Source organism: Tripterygium wilfordii, chromosome 8 (assembly GCF_013401445.1).
Source record: "Tripterygium wilfordii isolate XIE 37 chromosome 8, ASM1340144v1, whole genome shotgun sequence".
Taxonomy (NCBI): Eukaryota; Viridiplantae; Streptophyta; class Magnoliopsida; order Celastrales; family Celastraceae; genus Tripterygium; species Tripterygium wilfordii.
This window is the reverse complement of record NC_052239.1, coordinates 4,102,906-4,123,426: the sequence shown is the minus strand read 5'-3', so window position 1 is coordinate 4,123,426 and position 20,521 is coordinate 4,102,906. Positions and strand designations below refer to the sequence as shown.

The following is a 20,521-nucleotide window of genomic DNA, read 5'->3' as shown; positions in this document are numbered from 1 at the left end:
TTTGCAAAAGGATGACTCTACAAAGAACAAAAATCAACATTATTCTAAACAATTCCCTGCAAAATTACAAAAGAAAGCACTGCTAAACAAATTAATCGTGTGTAATCACGAATACTATTATCAAACCACTATAACCAAGCTTTTTCAAACAACTATAAATAATTATAACCAAAGAATAGAAGTGTACTCAATTATCAAATAATGAACTTCAAACAAAGACCAAAATTATAGAACTCAAGACAAAAATTAATAAAGGAAGTACCTTGACCCATTCATCAAAACAGTCTTATCACAGGTCACCATCTTCCTTTCATCATTCCACCCAAGCCACTTCCCTTTTCTTTGATTTCATGTATAGTAGTAAATTGTCTTTTTAAGTAGCCTAGTCTAGAATCAATGTTCTTCTCTGTAACATCGATGCTAGAAATTTTCTTCCTCATCTCTTGAAGCAAGTAAGCTGGATACCCATTCTTGAACCCGCCTTCCCCCTTTGAACTTGTTTTCTAGATGCATGGTGATCAATGCATTAGTCAAACATTGATCCTCTTCTGAATTTCATCTTTTCTTTGATCCTTTATCCGCACTCCTGGTGGCCATTCTTTGATCAATTAATTGAATGAATGAAGAAAGCAATAATAAAAGAAGCCATTGACTAACAAATTATAAACTAAAACAATGAAAATTGAAAACTACTCCACAAAGACTCTAGTGCATGTGAAAAGAGTCTCTTTATGTTTTTCCCACTTCGGATTAGTTGAAACAAGATAACATGTGGAATGGAACACATATATAAGAGCATCTCCAATGGGTTACCTAAACCTTATTTATTTTTGATTTTTGCTTTTTGCTTTTCGATAACTCAAATCTAAAATATGACTCATGTTACCCAAATCAACTTTATTAAGTTTATATTCATTATTTCTCTCCTCTCTTCCTTGATTGATTAAATAGGTTAAAATTGAAGGTAGTTAAAGATAATTATGTTAAAAGGTATCAAAATATTTAACGTGACGTTTAAAGGGATATATGGTTGAAGTGGTGTATAAAAATTGGTAACCTAAAATAGATTTTTACTTAAAACAGGAAAAACTACGTACTCAAAATAGGATACAAGGTTGGACATACTCCCATCCAAGAGTAGTCTCACATACAGAAATAATGCACGGCAAGTCATTGGGAACGAGTGCTGCAGATGTGGAGACTAGAGACTAAGTATAAAGAGGGGTTTCCCTCATGTAAAGAGGCTGTTTACATACATTGAACATGTAATCTTTAAATTGCATCCGTAAAATTCTACCACTATGTCACTTATTCACCCATAAAGAGAGTAAGGAAAAAAAATACCAGAAAAGAAGCGGTCTAAAATTGTACTTCAATACCTCTCTTGCTAATCATTTCCATGGATTTGCATCCAACATTTAAGTTAATCAACTGTAATATACATTACGGCAAAAATAAGAGCCACTCTTGCTTATCAAAAAAAAAAAAAAACAGAGCCACTCATACAACAATATATCAAAAATGAGAAATCTCATTGTCTAGTATGAGCAGCATATGACAAAATTGATTTGATGTGAAAAAAAGGCTCTTTAAGTGTGTCCATTTGGTCTCTCTACACTCCGAGACGATCTCTTCTGCAAGTCTGCATCATGGTGTTGGATAGCAGCATCTAGTGCCTGCACCAAAGCAGTTTTTCTCCATCAGTCCCAGCCACAACCAACAAATATACCCAAAATAATCATTTGAGAACTCAAAGAGAATCACAAACCATGACCACAAGGCTTTGGACTGTACAAGACCTGGGGGTTGAAGGGGGATGAAGATTAAGGGGTTCAACAATAGCACAAGTCATAATAAGACTCTGAATAAATGAATAAACATCAGTCTGCAACCATGATACGTTACCTACAATATTGTTTTTTGAGAAGAGAGAAATTTGCTGAAAAAGGCACCAGGGGGATTCCACCCAACAGCACACAAAAAAGGATAGACTATAGCAGTAAATGATATAACATACAATATTACCGAACTCAATTCCCCCTGCTAAGTATTGCATTAAAATATCTGTAGTACACATACATAAGGACTAGATGCGTATCTATGATTAAAACAAGAGTAGATCCTTAAGAGGCTACACACCAAACAGACTGGGTGAAGTTTAGGGTTGAAGTGGCCATGGATGCATAAGAAACCTAAAATCTAAGCTGAGTACTAAAACAGTTACGGACTGTTGACAGTTTTTGAGTTTTGGTTAGGCACAAAGTTGCGAATTAAGCAAGCAAGATTGGCTGCAGAGAAATCAAAACAAAAACCAAAGCAAACATTCTTAAACAATCAATGAAAAACATACTGAACTTACTCGGTTCGGTTCAGGTTGGTTAGTTTAGAATGGAGTAAATGTTTTGCATAAACTGTATCCATTGTTCAGAAAAATAGGTGGTTAAATTGTTCAGTCAAACCTAACCCAACTAAACACCCCATTTATTTCCAAATCATAAGAAATAAAAAATAACAAACCAAAGAAACCAATATAAACTGAACAGTACTTGCTGCATTGGACGAACTAGTAGGGAAACCTGATGCCTGAGATCTGACTGCACAGATTTCTTCATATCCTGCAATTTCATAACAAGAAAAAAGGTACATAGAAAAGATTGATATGCAAAAGTAGTAGCCAAAAGCCTTGGGCAACTGCCTGGGCAGAGAATAAATGACATGACCATCAAGAACATGAATCCCAGCCAAAGTTGATAAAATAAATGCACAAAGATGCCATTAAAAATCAAAAGAAACAATTTGAATACACGAAAAAATTAGTATATTTTCTCCACATAGTACTTTTTTTCGGGATTCTAACCTCATTCCAATAATCTACCGACACAAAAGCTCCATGAGACAAAAATATCATGTATTAATAAGCTTCCCCACAGAACAGAGGCCAACTGTTTTGTTATGTAAAATTTGAATGCTTCTAACCTTTAAAATATCATTTATTTTCCCATTCAAAATATTTTAGATACAGATTCACCAATTCTGATGACATTAAGGTGAGTAAAGCGTGAAACACAGTTATCAGTGGCTGAATTAGTCGAACTCAGTATTATTCTCGAATTGCTTCAATTTGACAATCTAAAAGAGATACAAGGAGTTCTATTAACAACATTAGCTGCTCCAAGTCAAGTAGCAGCAAACGGATACAGAAACCTCAGAAAGCATATATGGAAATAAAAGTCATAAACAAATGCTGGGGAAAGGAAACTTTAGTTGAAAACATACCTCAAGCTGTGAATATATTTGGGACATAGCATCCTTCAATCTGCTTACCTGCATACCATAAATGGATGGGAAATTAGGAAGCAATATTCAAAAAATCAAAGAGGAGGCCCATAAAAGACTCAATCCTTAATAGGAAAATTAAACAAAAAAGGAAAAAGATTAAAGTCATGTTGCAACATCTATTGTCACTTTGAACATTAATGTATTTTCACCAATATCTTAATTTTTCAAGAACACAAAGTTGTTAACCAGGGTTGCACATTGACAGAGCTTCTTTCTTGGAAATTGATTCATTGCTCATTCTTTACGTTCCTGGTGTGCCATCAAGACAAGGTAGAGTGGTACAGACTCCAGGGGCTGTCCTGAGCTCAGCCAATCCCTTCAACTAATAGACACTAGTTGGGGGCAATAAATTCAAAAAACAATGTGAAAATAATCATTATTTTCAACCACAAAGAACAGACCCTAGCGTACACCTAGAAACAAAGCTTCCCCTCTTCCAAATAATGCAAAATTTTCACCAATTTGGGAGAAGTATGTTTCCTTGAGAAATGAACCCTTCAGAAAAAAAGGATTTTATAAAACTAACAAATTACACCAACCTGTAATTTCAATAACTGGACATGAAAGGAACTCACTATAAAAGAAGAGTGGCAATACCTTATTAAATAGATACGAAGTTGTTATAGGATATGATGACCAGAAATGCTTCAGTAACTCTTGAATACACGTCGATTGCTGGAGAAAATAAAAGTTTTGCTGACAACATGACAAAAATGAAAGTAGCCAAAATCTACGAAATAAAATAACATAATTAAGGGAAAAGGAAAAAATAAAATTCAGTTTAATCTGCAGTAATATTGATTGAATTTTGTGCTCCATCCACAATCAGATAAACAAAGATGTGACACAGCTAAAATTCTTTTTCTTTTTCTCTAAAACAGCAGTAATTTATGTGACAAAAACTAATTCAACTCACATGAAGCAGTTCCTCCTTAGTTGAGTTTGGCAACATGTCTAAAACACTCCCTCCGGGATTTTTCCCCATATGATACTTGGTACTTGAGATATTATGGGTCAATGCATTGAACACCTATATCATGAAATCAAATGCAGTTAAGATCCACACTGACAACTAATACCTGTGATCTATTCCACTCAAAGACAAGAAACACCATGGACTAAAGTCATAACTACCTTTGCAGCGACTTCAGAATTCACTATGGGAATACTCAATCCCACAGACTTGAAGTTAGAGATAGAGTCTCTGAGAGATCCATACGCGTCCTGAGTGCTCAAGCTACATTTCAGTGGTTCAGTTCCACCCAGTGTATCTCTGGAAGTTCGTAGCAGGCTAGCTTGTTGAGAATCAAAGTAGTCTCTAGGATCCTGCTCCCACGAACACATCATCAGTTATCTACAGCTGAAAACTAGTAGCAGCACATTCAAAATCAGAAAGTCGACCTTAATGCAAAGTGGTGCTAAAGGAAGATCTTTTGGTGGTTGAAGATCCTCTATTTCTGTTGTTGGGTAGATTCTGTTCAATTTTTCCTTGCTTGTATCAGCTTTCCCATAAGCTACATCGAGTGTCAACAAATCAAACCTGAGTAAACATTTTATTCCAGAGTTGGCAGAATGAGGAGAAACTGAAACGGATATTGGAGTGAATAAAATGCTTCTTTTTACTGATCGCAAAAAGAGAAAAGAAAAAGTAATAAGAAACAACATCTAACCCTGCTTTGACTGAGCAAGAGCCTCTGCTAGGGTCCGTGCATCATCCAACTCCACATCTACATCAAATGTAAAAAAGCGGGAAGGAAAAAATAAAAATTAATGATAATAATCACCTGAAATTTTTTATAAATGTAAAAGGGAGCAGTACCTATAGGTCTTCCCTCAAGAACAACAGAAGCATGCCGGTTGAGATCCTGCGCTAGAGTTCTTTTGTACAGTTCATCTTGCTGTTCAGTTACATGTAAGCTGTCATCATGCAAAATCCCATGACCCTGCATAGTCACGGAAGCAAGCACAATTAATAATTCATACATACAACTTTCATTGGGATAAAATATCTGACATGCACGTACATAAGAAGTTATTGCACCTCTCAAGCACAGCTTCATAGACAAAAGCAAGCAAAATATGCACCAAAAAAGTGTTAAATACAGAAGGAACTACGGATTTTAGTAAAACAAATTATCACATCAATCCAAAGTATCCATGTTAATTACCAAGAATCACCTAAATTTCTTTTCTTTTTTTCTTCTTCTTGTTTTTTTTTTTTTTGAATGTGAAAGAAACTTTATTAAGGGGAACAAAGGGCGTGCAACCCAAGGAAACAAGAAGCAAAAGAAACATTACAGGACAAAAAAAAAACATGAAGCCAAAAAAAGAGAGATCCAACAAACTAAGAATATACAAGAATAAACACCCTTGCATAAGGTGCAGGGTCCGACTCTCCCTCCCTCAAAAAAAATAAGAATATAAATCCATAAATTATCAAGCAAAAAATAGAGATCTCAACATAAACTCCAAGGACCTAGAATCAGGCCACCCCTAAACTGATGTCATGAAAGAAATAATTACAATTCCCAGATAACCAAAGTTTTACAGTAACAAGCCAATTTTCCGCAAAGTGGTTTTCCAAAAAATACTCTGTTGTTCCATTCCACCATTTAAGGCAGCGGTGATTATATGTCAGCTTTGTAGAAATCTTCTTGTAGCTATTTTTATAACAAGAGAAGCTTTGCCTAATGATAAGATTTGCTTCCCCGTAACTTAGAGGTCACGGGTCCAAATCCTGGAAACAGCCTCTCACAATGCTGAGTAAGATAGGGTATACCTTGCCTTCCCTAGCCCAGCCTCCATTGCGGACCATTGTGTATGGAAGTTGTTTACCCTCTTACGCATGACTCACATCTATCTGACATCTGGTAAAGAGCCATGAGTCATCTCAGAGAAGAGACATCAATATCATCCTATGTCCTTATACCCTTGGAAGCTCATCAAAAGGTACATATTGGCAAAGTGAGATTTGCAAATTGGAGTTCAAGACTAAAAACTAAGTCGTCTTATTGCATTCTCGGAACCTAAAGAACGCCCAACTCAAATATTGCACAACAATTCAGTTTGGCTTCTACACAACTCTGCAAAATCTAGAGAGATTATTTTCGAATCAATAAAAATTTGCCTTCTCCAGAACTGCTACAAAACCTATAGGTATTTTCTCAAAACCTATAGTTTGGCTTCTCAACTGCAATCTAGGGGTCTTTTTTTCGAATTGATACAAATTTGGTTTCCACCATCAGGGAGCACAAGGAAGCTAAACTAATTGCCTCCTCAAGCAGATTTTTATAAGAATGGGACACCAAAGAGGTTATAAGTGAGAAAATATATTGTAGAATCCATTTTTTCGAAAAGTTCTACTAACCCTGTTTCCATATGGTCCAAAGACTCAACGAGTAACCATATTGACCATTGGTAGAGCCGGCTCTTTGCGTCGTTACTAGGAAGGTAACTCAAGGCTATTAACTAATCTTTCAAAGAACAGTGGGTAGCCCTACAAGGCTACAACCAACAAGGTTCAGGATAATACTGCCTCGAGAACAAGGCCAGTACAGCAGGATATAATTTATAGATTCAGAATTTGAAATGTAGGTTTACAATGTGAATTCGATTCCGCAGATTATCGTAAGCTAATTTCCCAAAACAACTTCCTAGTGGAAAAAAACCACCATTAGAGGGACTTTACACTCCTAAATATAAGACCAGGGGTAGTTTGGGTTTCCATGGAGGCCGTTTGCCAAAAGGAGGGAGATGTTTAGAGAAGGATTTGATATTGCAGCATTTATCCTTTGTCAGCAATCTGTCTTCCACATTGGGGTTGAACTTGAATCTGTAAATTGGTTCCCAGATTTTGAAAAAACAGTATCAAGGATTCCCTTGACATTCATGTGAAACAAAATGTTCCAACCGCTACCTGTATTAGATAAGTTGATCAAATCTATAATGCCTGCTCCTCTTTGAAAGTGTGAAGGCTAAAAATGTTAGAGAAATGCCTTTTCAGAGGAAAATTACAAATCCAAAGAACCTCCCAGAACTAATGAAATTAATCTTCCTGGTCTGATTAAGAGAACCAAATTTCATCCTTTTCTAATATACTTTCATAGCCCACAACTGTCAGTATCTTGGTGAGTCAGAAATCCACCTTCTCCAACCAAGCCATACTTGACAAAGATTAATTTTCTCCACGGATGGTCTATGAAGGAGCTGACTCTCCATCACTTTCTCATATGCGTCCTTTTTTATGGCCAAGTAAGTGCCTCGTTGAAGATGAACAGAGAGATAATGGCCAAACAACCTCCCGGCTCCCTAGGAAGTTTGATGGCGTCTGACTGTACCAAATAGACTATTATAATGGGTGGGGTCTTTGAATTTAGCACCTAAAGTAAACCCACATAACGAATAGGAAAAGGACTAAGCCCACAGCCTAATCTAGCAGCAAAAGACTTCAAAGTTGTTGACAGGACTACTTGGAATGATGCTACTCTTCCTAAGGTTTACTTTCAACCTGGGGACAGCTTCAAATCCAAAAAGAATAGCTCTAGGACATCTTAAGCAAAATTAATGAATATTATCTATCCCACTTACTGGAAGGTGCATGTAATCATCCGCTTCGGTAGCCAGGATGTCCAAAGTTGGATGAACCTGTTTGATCTGAGTAGAAAAGCCACATATTACACAGAGGATATGAATGACAACAGCAGGAAAAAAAAATATTAAAGAAGTAAAAAAATGCATCATGCAAGAAGACCTTCTTCGAAGCTTCGCTAGCAACTATATCGTCCTGCTTCAAAAAAATAGCGAGCTCCTCATCCTCAGCAGCCTCTGCTGCTGCTGCGATGGTGTTTTTGGTACTGTGGAGGTATCCAGCCCTAAAATATTTGGTCCAGAAATCCATTTCTGTCATCTGAAATTCAAGAGTTCAGCAAAGTAATACACAAATTAAAAACCCTTTATATCAATGACACTTAAAGATAATGGTAATAACAGACATGACAACCAATGTAGAGCAAGTTGTTTCAGTATTCTTAGTACCTTATTTGGAACCAAGTTCAAAAATGCCCGATGAACTGCTGGTTTCTCTGCAAAAATCTGAACAAAAGTTTTACCATCACTTGAAAGATAACTAGAAGGCTAGAAGGGAATGAATGCAAAAAACCAACAAACAAACACTTTTTATGGAGCCTGATACCATGCATATACATCCTTTTAATTTTGTCATGTTAAACACTACAGTTCCATACAGTTTCTGTATTAATATTCCATCACAGATGGAAATTTGTGTTGCCATTTCAGCAGAAAGTACTCAAAGAAGTCAATAACATAAGTGACAAGCTCAGGAAAGCAAACCGCCTTTTCTTTCAAAAAAATTTGTGAGGGAATCAACAAGTGTATGGATGAGGAAACACTAGACCTGAAATATGATCTCCCGATTCAAATTAAACTTGACCCTGTTTGTCTGTAAATACAACAAAATAATGCCAATAAATTTTAATCAGATCAATACCCAATGAAAAATCACCGTAGAACATATCAACAATAAAGGCCATAATACACAAACTCTCGCTTTGAAAATACACACACAGATGACAATAATTTTACTCTATACCCGGCCATCAGTAGATGGTTTGATGTCCGAAATCATTACACTGTTAAACCCTACTCGTTGTTTTGACTTACTGCGGGAGTCTGTGTCAAGTAACTTCTGCAATTAGAATCAAACAACAGAGAACAGTTACCATGCAGATCACATCACTAGAGAACATAGAAAAGTTTCATCGAATCGGAAATTTGATCAACAAATAATGTCGCAGTGAGCAACTTCTCAAGTGTCCAAACAAACCAACCTTTCGATTCGCCCAAAATTCAGCTTCTGTCAAAACACGACCTATCACCAATTGCTTATGAAGCCTCTGCAACTCACTGCGAGAGAATATTATGCAATATGCATCAATGTTAGAACAGCCTATGACTGAGAAACTACTGACTTCATGAAAGGACAGGAAAAATATATACTGTATACATATAAAAACACATCTGCTCTTGTTCTGGGATGCGAATTAATCAATTGTCCTCCAAAGATGTATAAACTTTGTACAAATTCAACTAGAAGTAGGAAAATGCTGGCAGCTCAAGTGACTGGCCAGTTTACATACCTTTAACCCCTTGCCGTAAAGCTGGTTGAAATTTTTTTTTATAATTTCTGTAATAAATTCTCATTTGAACGCAAACTTTAACGAATTTTTTATATTAAGGTGTTCCTAAAATCATTATCGTATACAGTTTAATAATAGAATCCCATTACACTTGAAGTATTTGCTTTGTTTAATGGACACAAGATTGAAACACAAGAATCCAAAGAAATATAAGATCAAAAAACTGGCAAATTAGGTGAAGCATTTGTACACAAAAAAAAAGTTAAAAAAGCACAACGCACTCGTAAAAACCACACAGGATCCAAGCATGCAACCTTTTATCCAAGTACAGTATATTTTAAGCATACTTGAAAATGAGTTGAAACCACACAAAAATTAACTTAGATGACCATTAGTGTGTTCTTCTCCTTACACAGATAGATTATGATTTAGTTTTGAGCACTACGGATGTAGATTTTGTTGAGGATTGAGAAAACCGGAAACCCTAACCCCAAAATCAAGAACCCTAGAACAGAAATTCCCCATTCCTCGATTTCTTAAAACTGAAAACAAAATAATCACCATGAAACTCTCAGGCGGGGTTGGATAAACTCACCTTCAGCCTGTCACCGAGCGTGCATAAGGAATGTATCCTTTTGTAACTTTGCATAAAAACTCTCAATATTATTCATTCCTCATCCTTGATAAATTACATACATATATATAGACATCTAGTAATCCACTAATCCTAATTATACAAAACTTCCTTCAAATAATACTAGGATTCCTAAAAGTAAACTAATAGGACTCCAACAATAACTATGACTTGACTTAGGTCAAAAACCTAACGAAAAACTAACAGAAATATTTTAAATTTGAAATTCCCACCCCCGAAATTCCGACAAAACCCTTACTCTAAAAGAAACAGAGTTAAAATTAGACCACCAATAAACCAACTTATGAAAACATGAAATTAGATAAATATTAGACAGAACTAATGGCTTCCTGCATCAGATTAAAGTGGTAATATACCCATTCTCCCTCAGTAGCTTAATCCTTAATTCCATTTCTGCTGTACTTAGTTGTTCTTCAGGACGTGTGGTAACACTAGGTGTTTCTTTCTCAGGAGCAGGTTTTGAAGCCTCTACAGCCTTCGTGAGGGCTTGGCCTGTTCACAGGACATCAGGGAAAACAATTGACATCTGTATCAAATAAGAATACATATATCGAAACAAAGCAACTAGTAGTAAGGGTATCTAGCAGCAAACACCACAATAATAAGTAAAACATAATCTGCCTAAGCACCCATTAAACACATTTTTAAAAAAAATAGTAAGCAAACTACAGAATCAATGCATATAGGGTATTAGGTCAATGACCACCGGACTCAATCCTCAAAGAAGACATTAGAGATATATTTTCACATTCTTAGTGTTGGAAAACAAAAGAAAAAGACTCAAAACAAAGTTAATTTCTTTCATCTTCTTAAATTGAAGGCTCTGTAATCATTATCTTCCTCGTCTTTAAATCACTCATCGCATGAAGCAAGGAATAGCATATTGCATTTGAATCATGTCAAAAGTTTCACCTCTATTTTTAAAGAAACTAAAAAAAATTCAGACCAGTCAAAAACAAATACAACCATGCAACACAATAAATAAAAGTGGTAGGTACCAATGAGAATACGTTAAATTTCAATATGACGCCATTCACAATGAACAACATATCAAAAAACTGTGCCTTATGAGCAATTGCACTATCTAACACATTAGCGATGGAGTAGCATTTTTATGCAATTAAAGCAAAAGTAATGATCCAATGTATTTCATGACAAAGCAATGCCCAAAACTTACTCAAATACTCTCGACAAACATGGAGATCAGAGTAATTATCAAATTCGAAAATGTGGCTTCCACCCTATTCAACCAAGAAAACAAGCCATATTATAATATAAAAAAAAGGGGCAAACAAAAGGTTATAGTGCAATCATAATAAAATGCAAATACATACTAACCTGATCAAGGGATAGATTGAGCCATGGTGGTTTATTGGATCCATCTTTAGTGTACTTATGAGCTGCATATTTATGATGTCCAAATACATAATTGCAAAGTAAAAAGAAAAGAACAAATGTGCCCACCAACAAACCAAACTACTTAATATCATCAAAAAGCAGAAGAAAGATGCACCTTTAATGAATTGAAAATCTATGTTCATCTTTGAAGAAGCTGACTGAGGGTTATTAGGCATGAATATAAACTTCTCTTCCTGTATTAAAAAAAAACCAAATATTCATCAAAACAATATATCAAACTTTGTGATGCTACATTCAATTCTATCAATCATTTTTTTTTTAAATGACATTTTTACCAATTTTAGGACACCGGGAGTGCCAGGGTCTTTCGTGGTAGACTTGTGCTTTGCTCGCAGAACAACACTCCCACTCGCCATTGATAACAAGTACTCAAAAGCTACGTTGCTGGTATGGGATCTGTGTCCGATCCGGCAAAATTCATCTGGACACGGCTGCGGTTGAGACGACGTTGTAGGAGTTACGAACTTCGCTGCATCTCCGCCATTATTTCTCAGTAGCTTCGCGTCTGATGGGTCTTCGCCGTGCCTTTGCTGGTTCTTCGTCGTTCGTCTTCGTCGTCTCTGTATTTGGGTTTGACCTAGTCAGGCAATTTGGGGATGTTTCGTGTACCTTGCTTGACTCAAGTGAAGAAATTGACTTGTTAAGCTATGAAGGCTTGAAGGTCGTCGTCTTCAGCAGCCTGGTTGTCTTCTTCAGATTTGATTTCTTCGCTTTGGTTCGGAGTTTATCTCGTGCAGTCGTGCTCGAATAATATGAGGCTTCTTTGGTGGGCTTTGGATTGTCGCAGCCTTAGCTTGTTACTGGATCTCTCAGATTGAATATTATTTCATGTGGCCCAATTGGTCTAATGAATGAAACGGCACCGCTTTGTAAACATAAACAAATTACATTATTATTTTATTATTCAAAACAAATGATAAATTGATAAGTCAAAAGTTAGTAGAGTTTTCACTTTTCACTTATGATTTGTTTCAATATTATCAATTTGTGGATCTTGAATGTCGACTATAAAAGTATTTTCTATATTTGTCTCCTGCTACACTTCCATGAATTTTTTTATTCAAATAAAACAAGAAAAAAATTACACATTAATCCATGAATCAAATCAAATTAAATGTGTGAATATTAACGTGCAAAATTTTAATTGTTGTTATCAACATTGCATTATTTTTTTATAATCCTAATCCATTATTGTTTTCATGTATTTGAAGCCTTAATTAAGAAATTTACTTCGTAATTTGAATTTCGAAAACAGAAACTATGGATTAAAAGAGCAATAAGTGACAGATTTGAATGATTTAATGTGGATTTAATATAGATATATATATATATAAATTCTCCTATAAAGTACACAAAGTAAGGACATAAAATAAATACAGCTTTTTGACCATTGATTTAAGTGAAATGATTAGTGGAGCCTACTGTTTTGATCCCACATATCAATCTATATATATATAACTGAGGATCCACAAGGCTTCTCCTTAATTTATGGTGCCACGTGGACGTCTTTACAAAAAAGCCAACATAGACAAAAGAAAACTTAAAAATATATTAGAAAACTTTAAGACTCACAACCACACACATAAATATATTGCAAAACTTTAATACTCACAACCATATTCATACACTTTAAGACCTGTAACCACACTCATACAGTTAATAGTATTCAAATAATTTTAAAATTATATTGAATTGTATGGGAATTTAATGTTTCATAAGAGTGGTTTGATGTTGTTTTGGTTTCTCAAAGGTCATGTATTGCTAATTATGAGAGTCTTTTGATATTACTCAATTAATGAAATTCATTTGTAGTATTTAGTTTGAAAACATTTTGTGTGTTTTTTGCATTAATTACCATCATTTTGTGGGAATTTTTGTGTGTTTTTATCATTTTGTGTGTTTTTCATGTATTTTGTGTGTTTTTGTAGTATTTAGTTGATGTATTGTGCATGTTTAGAATTTGGTCAGGTTTAGTAGTCTGTTTGGATTGCAACATACACAACATGAGAGGCTTTTCTCATGCTATATTGTTCTAATGTGTAAGTAAATTCAGCCCATTTGGTATTGGAACATGTAAGTGGTGACAGGAAAGCATAGTAGAATTCAATGAGTTGTTGAAGGTCAAAGTGATTATAGGCACAAATCTACCAGTCATACATAACATTTCAAAAATATAAATTCAAAAATCTTATTCTAAAAATATTAAGAATTTTATTCCAAAAATATCATTTCAAAAAAACTACTTATGCTACATTGTACTTCTCGATATTAAATGTCACTTTGTAGAGATTGTTGTACTAACCATACAATATTGTCTCATAAACATGTCTTTGGTGACCTATAACACTTTGTATATACTAGCGACGCAAATAAAAATTGATAAACTCTTAGCATACTTATTCCTTATGCATCAAATTTCTTACACCCTATTAGAAAAAAATTTTCTTAGCAAATTAAAAAACAAGTATTGTACATATTTTATCTTCATCTCACAATCATCTCTATTTTTTACAATTAAAGCTCTACTGCTCTTCATGTTAACAAATTATCGAAAAACTTCCACACATCTCTATTTTCCAATCAAAATATGTATCGCGCGAGCCGCGCGAAGCGCGGGCATGCAACTAGTTTTAAATCAATTGTGAAAACATGTGTACTTATTTTATGTCCTTACTTTGTGTACTTTTATATAAATTCTCCTATGTGAACTAAAAGTGTGAACCAACTCTATGATAGAGTTTATAGTTTTTGAGTATAGACTTATATGATTCATTTGGTAAATCAATCCAACCTAACTTATAAGATGGCGCATACAATTTACCAAATAGACCCATTATGATTAAAAAAACAAAAAACAAAATATGTTATGTGCATGGAGAGTCCTTATCAAATACGTCGGATAACTTTAACTACAAGTAGGATAACTTTATCACATGCCTTATTATCTATCTATCTATATTATATATATATAATTATATAACTATAGGAGAGGAAAGATCACATGTCCACATTTATCTATTTAAAACATTCCCATCAGAATCTCTAAACTCATGTCGATAGCTATAATAGAGATCAAATATACGCATCTAAGCAAAAAAGTCATATGCACCAATGTCTCTTAACGTATAGAGACTGAAAAAGTGAGTCCTACTCAAATAATAAAATATTTTATTTATATTTTTATAAAAATATTATATATTAATTAACATATATATTTTATTGAGATGTGGTTTATTATTGGTTAATATATTTTATTAAATTATTTAAGGGTAATATTAATTTTATAAATATATTATGGTACATTATATTCCAAAAGTATTTGTTAAGCTTGATCTTTCAACTTAATGAATGCAACGATCAGTAGCGATTCGAAGGGGTAGTGGAGAAGATTCTGACTACGAAGCTTTGTCTGAATGAGGATGATAATGCAATTTGATAAATTAGAAGCTCACGGGAGATCTTATATAACCTTATGTTTCATTATTCTTCTTAGACTTCTAATAGTGTTGCCTATTGCGTTGCAAAGTTTGCTCTCAGTTGTCCTAACCTACTTGTATAGACCGACCAAGTCTTTTGAGCCTTCTTAGCTTCAAGAGTTGTATGAGCACATTATTTGCTCACTAATTCTTAATAATATGCAATTTTAAAAAATATTCGTTAACATACTATGTTAATTAATTTTTATAATATATAGCTATAATGTGTGTCGTAAATATTTATTTTTACTTAAAATTAATTAATATATACAAGTAATAATAAAATAATATGAAACTATTATTTCGATGATGTACAAATTAGAATAGAGACTCGGATGCATTTGTTATTGGCTAAAGATGTTTTCAATTGTGAAAGGTGGTATCTTAGTAGGTAAAATAGAGGCTCGATTAAGAGACTAATGTGAATACTCTTAGATGTGATATGGTTTACTACCATCAATCTCATTTGTTTCACTCGGCGAGTATGATGATATAATTTTATAATCGTTAGTTCGGGGAGTTCAACATATTTTGTAGATGAGGTTGTTGTAGTAATTTCACAGTGTGTGAATGTGTTGGTTAAACATGTTATCTTTAGTGAAAATGCTATGATTTGGGATTCAAAATTGTGGGCTAGATTTTGGGGAGAGGATTCCATTTTGTCTATAAGAAGTTTTCTCCATGTTAATATCTTCATCGTCTTTCTCTCTGTTATGAACTAGTTCGAAGTCTAAGATTTACGAACAAGAGCTGAACAACAAAACAAACTCTTTCTCCTACCACGAGTCCGTGGAGTAATGAACCTCTTCCTTGTACGAGGTGGAGGAGAACTCTAGAGCTCGTCATCAGCATGTGCAACATATTCTGGATCAGTGGAGTCGTCAACTTGCGAGAACTTGAGATCATCGATACCTACATGTCCTTGTGCTGGAGGCTATGATTCAGCAATCACTTGATCAGGAGGTGCACTAGCTGTTGGACTGATCGAATGCGTAAAGGCCCGTGGCTCTCTCACCTCCAAAAAGGAATTGAAATGCCTCTGTATTATCCAAGCCCTAGTTGCGGAATCTTGCAAATCTCTTATCTTGCTGAAAAAAAAACCATGTAAAGAAGGGTTATGTTAGTGAAAACATTTTGAAAATAATTCATATACCTGCACAAATCATGCTCCTAGCTCATCTGATGTAATTTGATGCTGAAAATAAATTCAGATAATGAAAATCACCCCACACATACCTAATCAGATACTAAAAGATTTAAAAGGACTAATGTTTACCTTAATTTTCCTTTCTCACCATTCATTCTTCGCAAGCACAGTTCCACGAGTATTATCCTAGCCAAGCCCCATGTCTCCAATCACCATCTTCTCCCACAGATGCCATTCTTTCCATAGATCATTCCGTTTGTTCTTCAACTCAAGTGCAATCAATTCTCCACATGGAGTTTATTAAAACCTCACTCCAACTACATACTTTATCCTTGTAAGCCACATTAGTTGGAAAATCAAAGCCACGCATTAGAATTCAAGCTATCCGATATTATTCACCTGCATACAATGCTTCAAGCACAAGGTAATTCTTGGTGCAACAAGATGTCATGTTATTTCGGTGTTGTTATGACTCAAACCATCCCGCATGGGTTGGGACAAGAACCACCATGTGATTTATATGGGCAAAGGCCCACCCTCAACATGCAACAATGTCTTTTTCCAAGCCTAGTGAGTTGGGCTTTGTCCCATTAGTAGTTGGTCTTTGACTCAATGAGTTTGTGGCTTTGGCCTATAGTAGTTGGATTTGGGAGAAAAAAAGTTGTGTGAGCCCGATGTATCCTCAGGAACCGGACAACCCAAAGCGGACAATATTTTCTAATAGGCGTGAAATGGCAAGATAGCATGCTCATGTATACGAACCAACGATGCAATTATGGACATTGAAAGCATTGGTGGATTTGAAGCCAAAGCAATGAGTGACCAGTGAAAGCAATGGTGCACTTATGTAGCCCCCAATGGCAAAACTTTAACAATGAAGATTCCTCCCCATAAGCAAATATTATCAAAGTTTTCACCATATAGCCCAAGATGGTGCTGCCTTCGACCCATGGAAATAATTTTATATGATTGTATTTTATAGCATGGCTTATGAAAAGCCTATGAACCCATTTGAGATGTTGTTCTTGTTGTCGATCCCAGCCCTCTCCCCCAACACACCACAAAACCCCATAATCCCCTCGGCCCGTGACCAAAAGAAAGAAAAGAAAAGAAGACGGCAATAGTTCTGTAGGAAAAGTCACGCATAAAGAAGACATCTACTTAAAAGAACCCATTTAGGCCTTTACCAATTACAAAACAACCCAGGTTCTAACAAAAAAATTCGGGGTTGGGGTTGGGGTTGGGGTGGAGTGGGAAAGAGGGGGAAGAAGAAAAAGGCAGTTCAACATTTGGTCACTAAATTTGAGTTCACTGATATACCTAATTTTTCCTCACCATGGAACAAAGAAATCAAAGACATCCTAAAAGTTTAAAACGAAAAATCGTGGAGTTCTGAAGTTCTTTTCCATATTTCAAGCAAATTAAGGTATGAAAAAAGCAATTAAGAATTTTATGGAGTCACAAATTGTCAAATGTTTAAAGAAATGTTCTTCAATCGGAACACTCTGTGTTTTCTGTCTTGCAATCATCATTGACCCTCTCAAATTCCATGCCAGTTTATTCATTATAAGAAGAGACAAATTTTCTAAGAGTATTAATTTATTACTGCTATTGCTAGGTAAATATCAAAAGTAAGACGACTAAAATTATTGGACTGGTACCTATCACCCCCAATGTGTTTGATATAATGCCTGAAAGATGTCATTCCTCGTTGAGGTTGAGCACAGAACGTTAAACAGTAGCACAGAATGAAAGAACAAAATAAAAGCCATTCTCCATTTTTAACATTCATGGTTCTACTGCGAAAATCAAAAGCCTAAACACATTGTTTTCTACTAGACAGTCCTCAATCTTTATCCTCCCCTTCTTCATCGTCGCCCGCACCATCATTACCATCGCCTTCAAACCCACCACCGAGTTCGCAGACCCTCTCCCAAATCTCCGTTGGAACCGGCACCACCGACAGCCTAGGCTGCCTAAAGAGCACAAAACCTTTCATATTCTCATCGCCCTTCATCTCCTTCAAGTCCACCTGCCTCCTCATCTCCCCAACCGCCTTCACATCCACCGACACGCCATCTGCATCCTCGTAGCACTCACGAATTACTGTGACCACGCCTACGATACGGCGGGCCGAAGCGCCGGAGCCGGAGTGGTAGAAGAGGCAAAGATCGTTGAGTGACATTGCCTTGAGGTTCTTCTGGGCCTGCTTGTTCTTGACGCCGTCCCACTTGCTGATGCCTCCATTGGCTTCCTGGTCGTTCCAAGACCACTCTCCTGGCTCTGTTTTCAAAAGCCAGAATCTTCTTTCCTTCCCCATTTTTTTACGCCTCGAAATTTTGCGAGTTGCGTCGGTTAGGTTACGATGACAGTTTAGCGCCAAATAAACTGATTAGCATTGCTTTCTGTTCTGATTTTTGTGGGTAAGAAAAGCTGGGCTGAAGCCCACAAATCACATATTTGCCCTAATTTCTTCTTAAAAATATCCTGCCCCAATTTATTGATAGAAAAGCATCTTGACAGCCTAAGAATAAGGAAACATGTATCAAAGGCTCATTTAAACTCTAGGTATGTTTCTACTTCCCTAAAGATTTTTAACAAGTCGTAATAATGGTTTCGTTTGGTAGAATTTATTTGTTGTCAAAATAAATTAGTTTATAAGTTATGAAAAATAAGCTAACTGATAAGTTGTTTATAGGTGACAGTTGTTTATAAACTTTGAAATATTCTATAAACTGTGAAAAATATCTTTTTAAGTTTAGTTTAAAAGATATTTTTATATAAATAAAGTTAATATTAATATTTAAAAAGTTTATAATATTATACATACAATATTATCTTAATATAAGAAATGAAGAAATGAAAAGAAAAAAAAAGAGAAAAGAAAAGAAAACAAACATAAACTTCAATTTGAAACTTTTTTTGGAACTTATTAGAGTTATAAGCTACCTTATATAAAGTGTTTGGAACATGTTATTTTGAAACTTATAAGCTAGACAAGCACATTGACATGGAAAGTGGAATTTAAATCTTCCCATTTAAAAACTGAAGTGGAACTTTGTAGTTTGTACTGTGGATATGCTATTTCTGACATTAGGTATAGTCCACTCTTTTTTTTTTAACTTATTAGAGTTTAAAAGCCACATATAAAGTGTTTTGGAATAGGTTATTTTGAAACTTATAAGCTAGACAAGCACATTGACGTGAAAAGTGAAATTTAAATCTTCCCATTAAATTTATATCTTCCCATTAAAAAATTGAAGTGGAACTATGTAGTTTGTACTGTGGATATGCTATTTCCGACATTTAAACATTCTACTCTAAGGAATCTCTACAAGAGTTATTACCCTCCCTTCATGGTTTTATTTGAAAAATATTCTTATTTTTCTTATTTTCTTGTCTCCCTCACTACTAAAACCTATAATCTCTTTAGTTATGGAAAGTGAGCACACATCTTACTATTAGACTAGATGGTAAGATGTGTTCTCACTTTCCATAATTGTTGGATATTGGTTTAGTAATGGGCCTACATTGGACACAATTAAATATGGAACCCACACATCCATTGGGACGGGTTCAAGGTTGAGTATGTATTTCTCCGAGTGTAGATGAGCATAGTGCATTTGCATTACAAAAATCAATATCAGGTGAATGAAAAATTGATCTCAAAAATGTGTACATAAAATGATGTGAGTTGGTGTTTGCGAACCTAATCCCACATTGGAAAATTATGAACTCAAGAGTGAGTTTATGAACTTAAGCCCAAGAACATTCGAGATTTTGTGGTAGAAAGTCATACATAGGCTTTGATTTGGGTTGGGCCAAAACACACGTGTGGTTCGCTTGGCCCATTGACCTTTTGGGTCAACTTTTGACCAACTTTGTTTTGTGAAAGAAAGTCATACATAGACTTTGATTTGGGTTGAGTCAAAACACACATGTGGGGTTCGCTAGGTCCATTGACGGGTGGCAGGGGTCTGTTGTAGTAAAGACTACAGCAGACCCCGTTGTAGGTGATTTGGATCACAAAATTTTTTTATTTTATTTTGAAAAAATTATAGATGTGTAGTTTATGTTCTAACAAATCCAATGATATATTTTTTGTTCAAAACAAAAATCAAATTCATCATGATCCAGACACCGAATGTTTTGAGTTTATATATGATGGTCTAAAATTGTTAAGCATTTTTCATGTAGCATATGATTTTTGTTTTGAACAAAAAATATATCGTTGAATTCGTTAGACCATAAACTACACACCTATAATTTTTTTAAAATAAAATAAAAAAAATTTCACCCTCAAATAGGTATTACAGCAGAGCCTGCTATA

At 35.1% G+C, this 20,521-nt stretch overlaps 2 protein-coding genes across 3 annotated transcripts; both read right to left on the bottom strand.

Annotated features, from left to right (window-relative positions):
• Positions 1-1,356: 1,356 nt before the first annotated feature.
• On the bottom strand, positions 1,357-12,335 carry LOC120004134 (general transcription and DNA repair factor IIH subunit TFB1-1-like). 2 transcript variants are annotated; one of them, XM_038853395.1, is made up of 20 exons: positions 11,844-12,335; positions 11,663-11,741; positions 11,488-11,549; positions 11,327-11,390; positions 10,506-10,641; positions 9,186-9,261; positions 8,948-9,043; positions 8,753-8,797; positions 8,374-8,430; positions 8,090-8,245; positions 7,927-7,992; positions 5,159-5,282; positions 5,010-5,066; positions 4,741-4,853; positions 4,474-4,665; positions 4,256-4,369; positions 3,937-4,014; positions 3,277-3,324; positions 2,577-2,615; positions 1,357-1,676 (listed from the first exon to the last, which is right to left on the bottom strand). In XM_038853395.1, the coding sequence occupies exons 1-20, from the start codon at positions 11,922-11,924 to the stop codon at positions 1,590-1,592; spliced, it is 1,770 nt and encodes a 589-aa protein (XP_038709323.1). In that variant the 5' UTR covers positions 11,925-12,335; the 3' UTR covers positions 1,357-1,589. The 2 variants fall into 2 exon arrangements, with proteins under 2 accessions (XP_038709323.1, XP_038709322.1); XM_038853394.1 differs by having other exon boundaries at positions 2,547-2,615; positions 11,844-12,332.
• A 5,613-nt stretch (positions 12,336-17,948) lies between these two features.
• LOC120004473 (thymocyte nuclear protein 1-like) lies at positions 17,949-18,632 on the bottom strand. Its single transcript, XM_038853831.1, has one exon. The coding sequence runs from the start codon at positions 18,509-18,511 to the stop codon at positions 18,038-18,040; it is 474 nt and encodes a 157-aa protein (XP_038709759.1). The 5' UTR covers positions 18,512-18,632; the 3' UTR covers positions 17,949-18,037.
• Between the last annotated feature and the right edge of the window lie 1,889 nt (positions 18,633-20,521).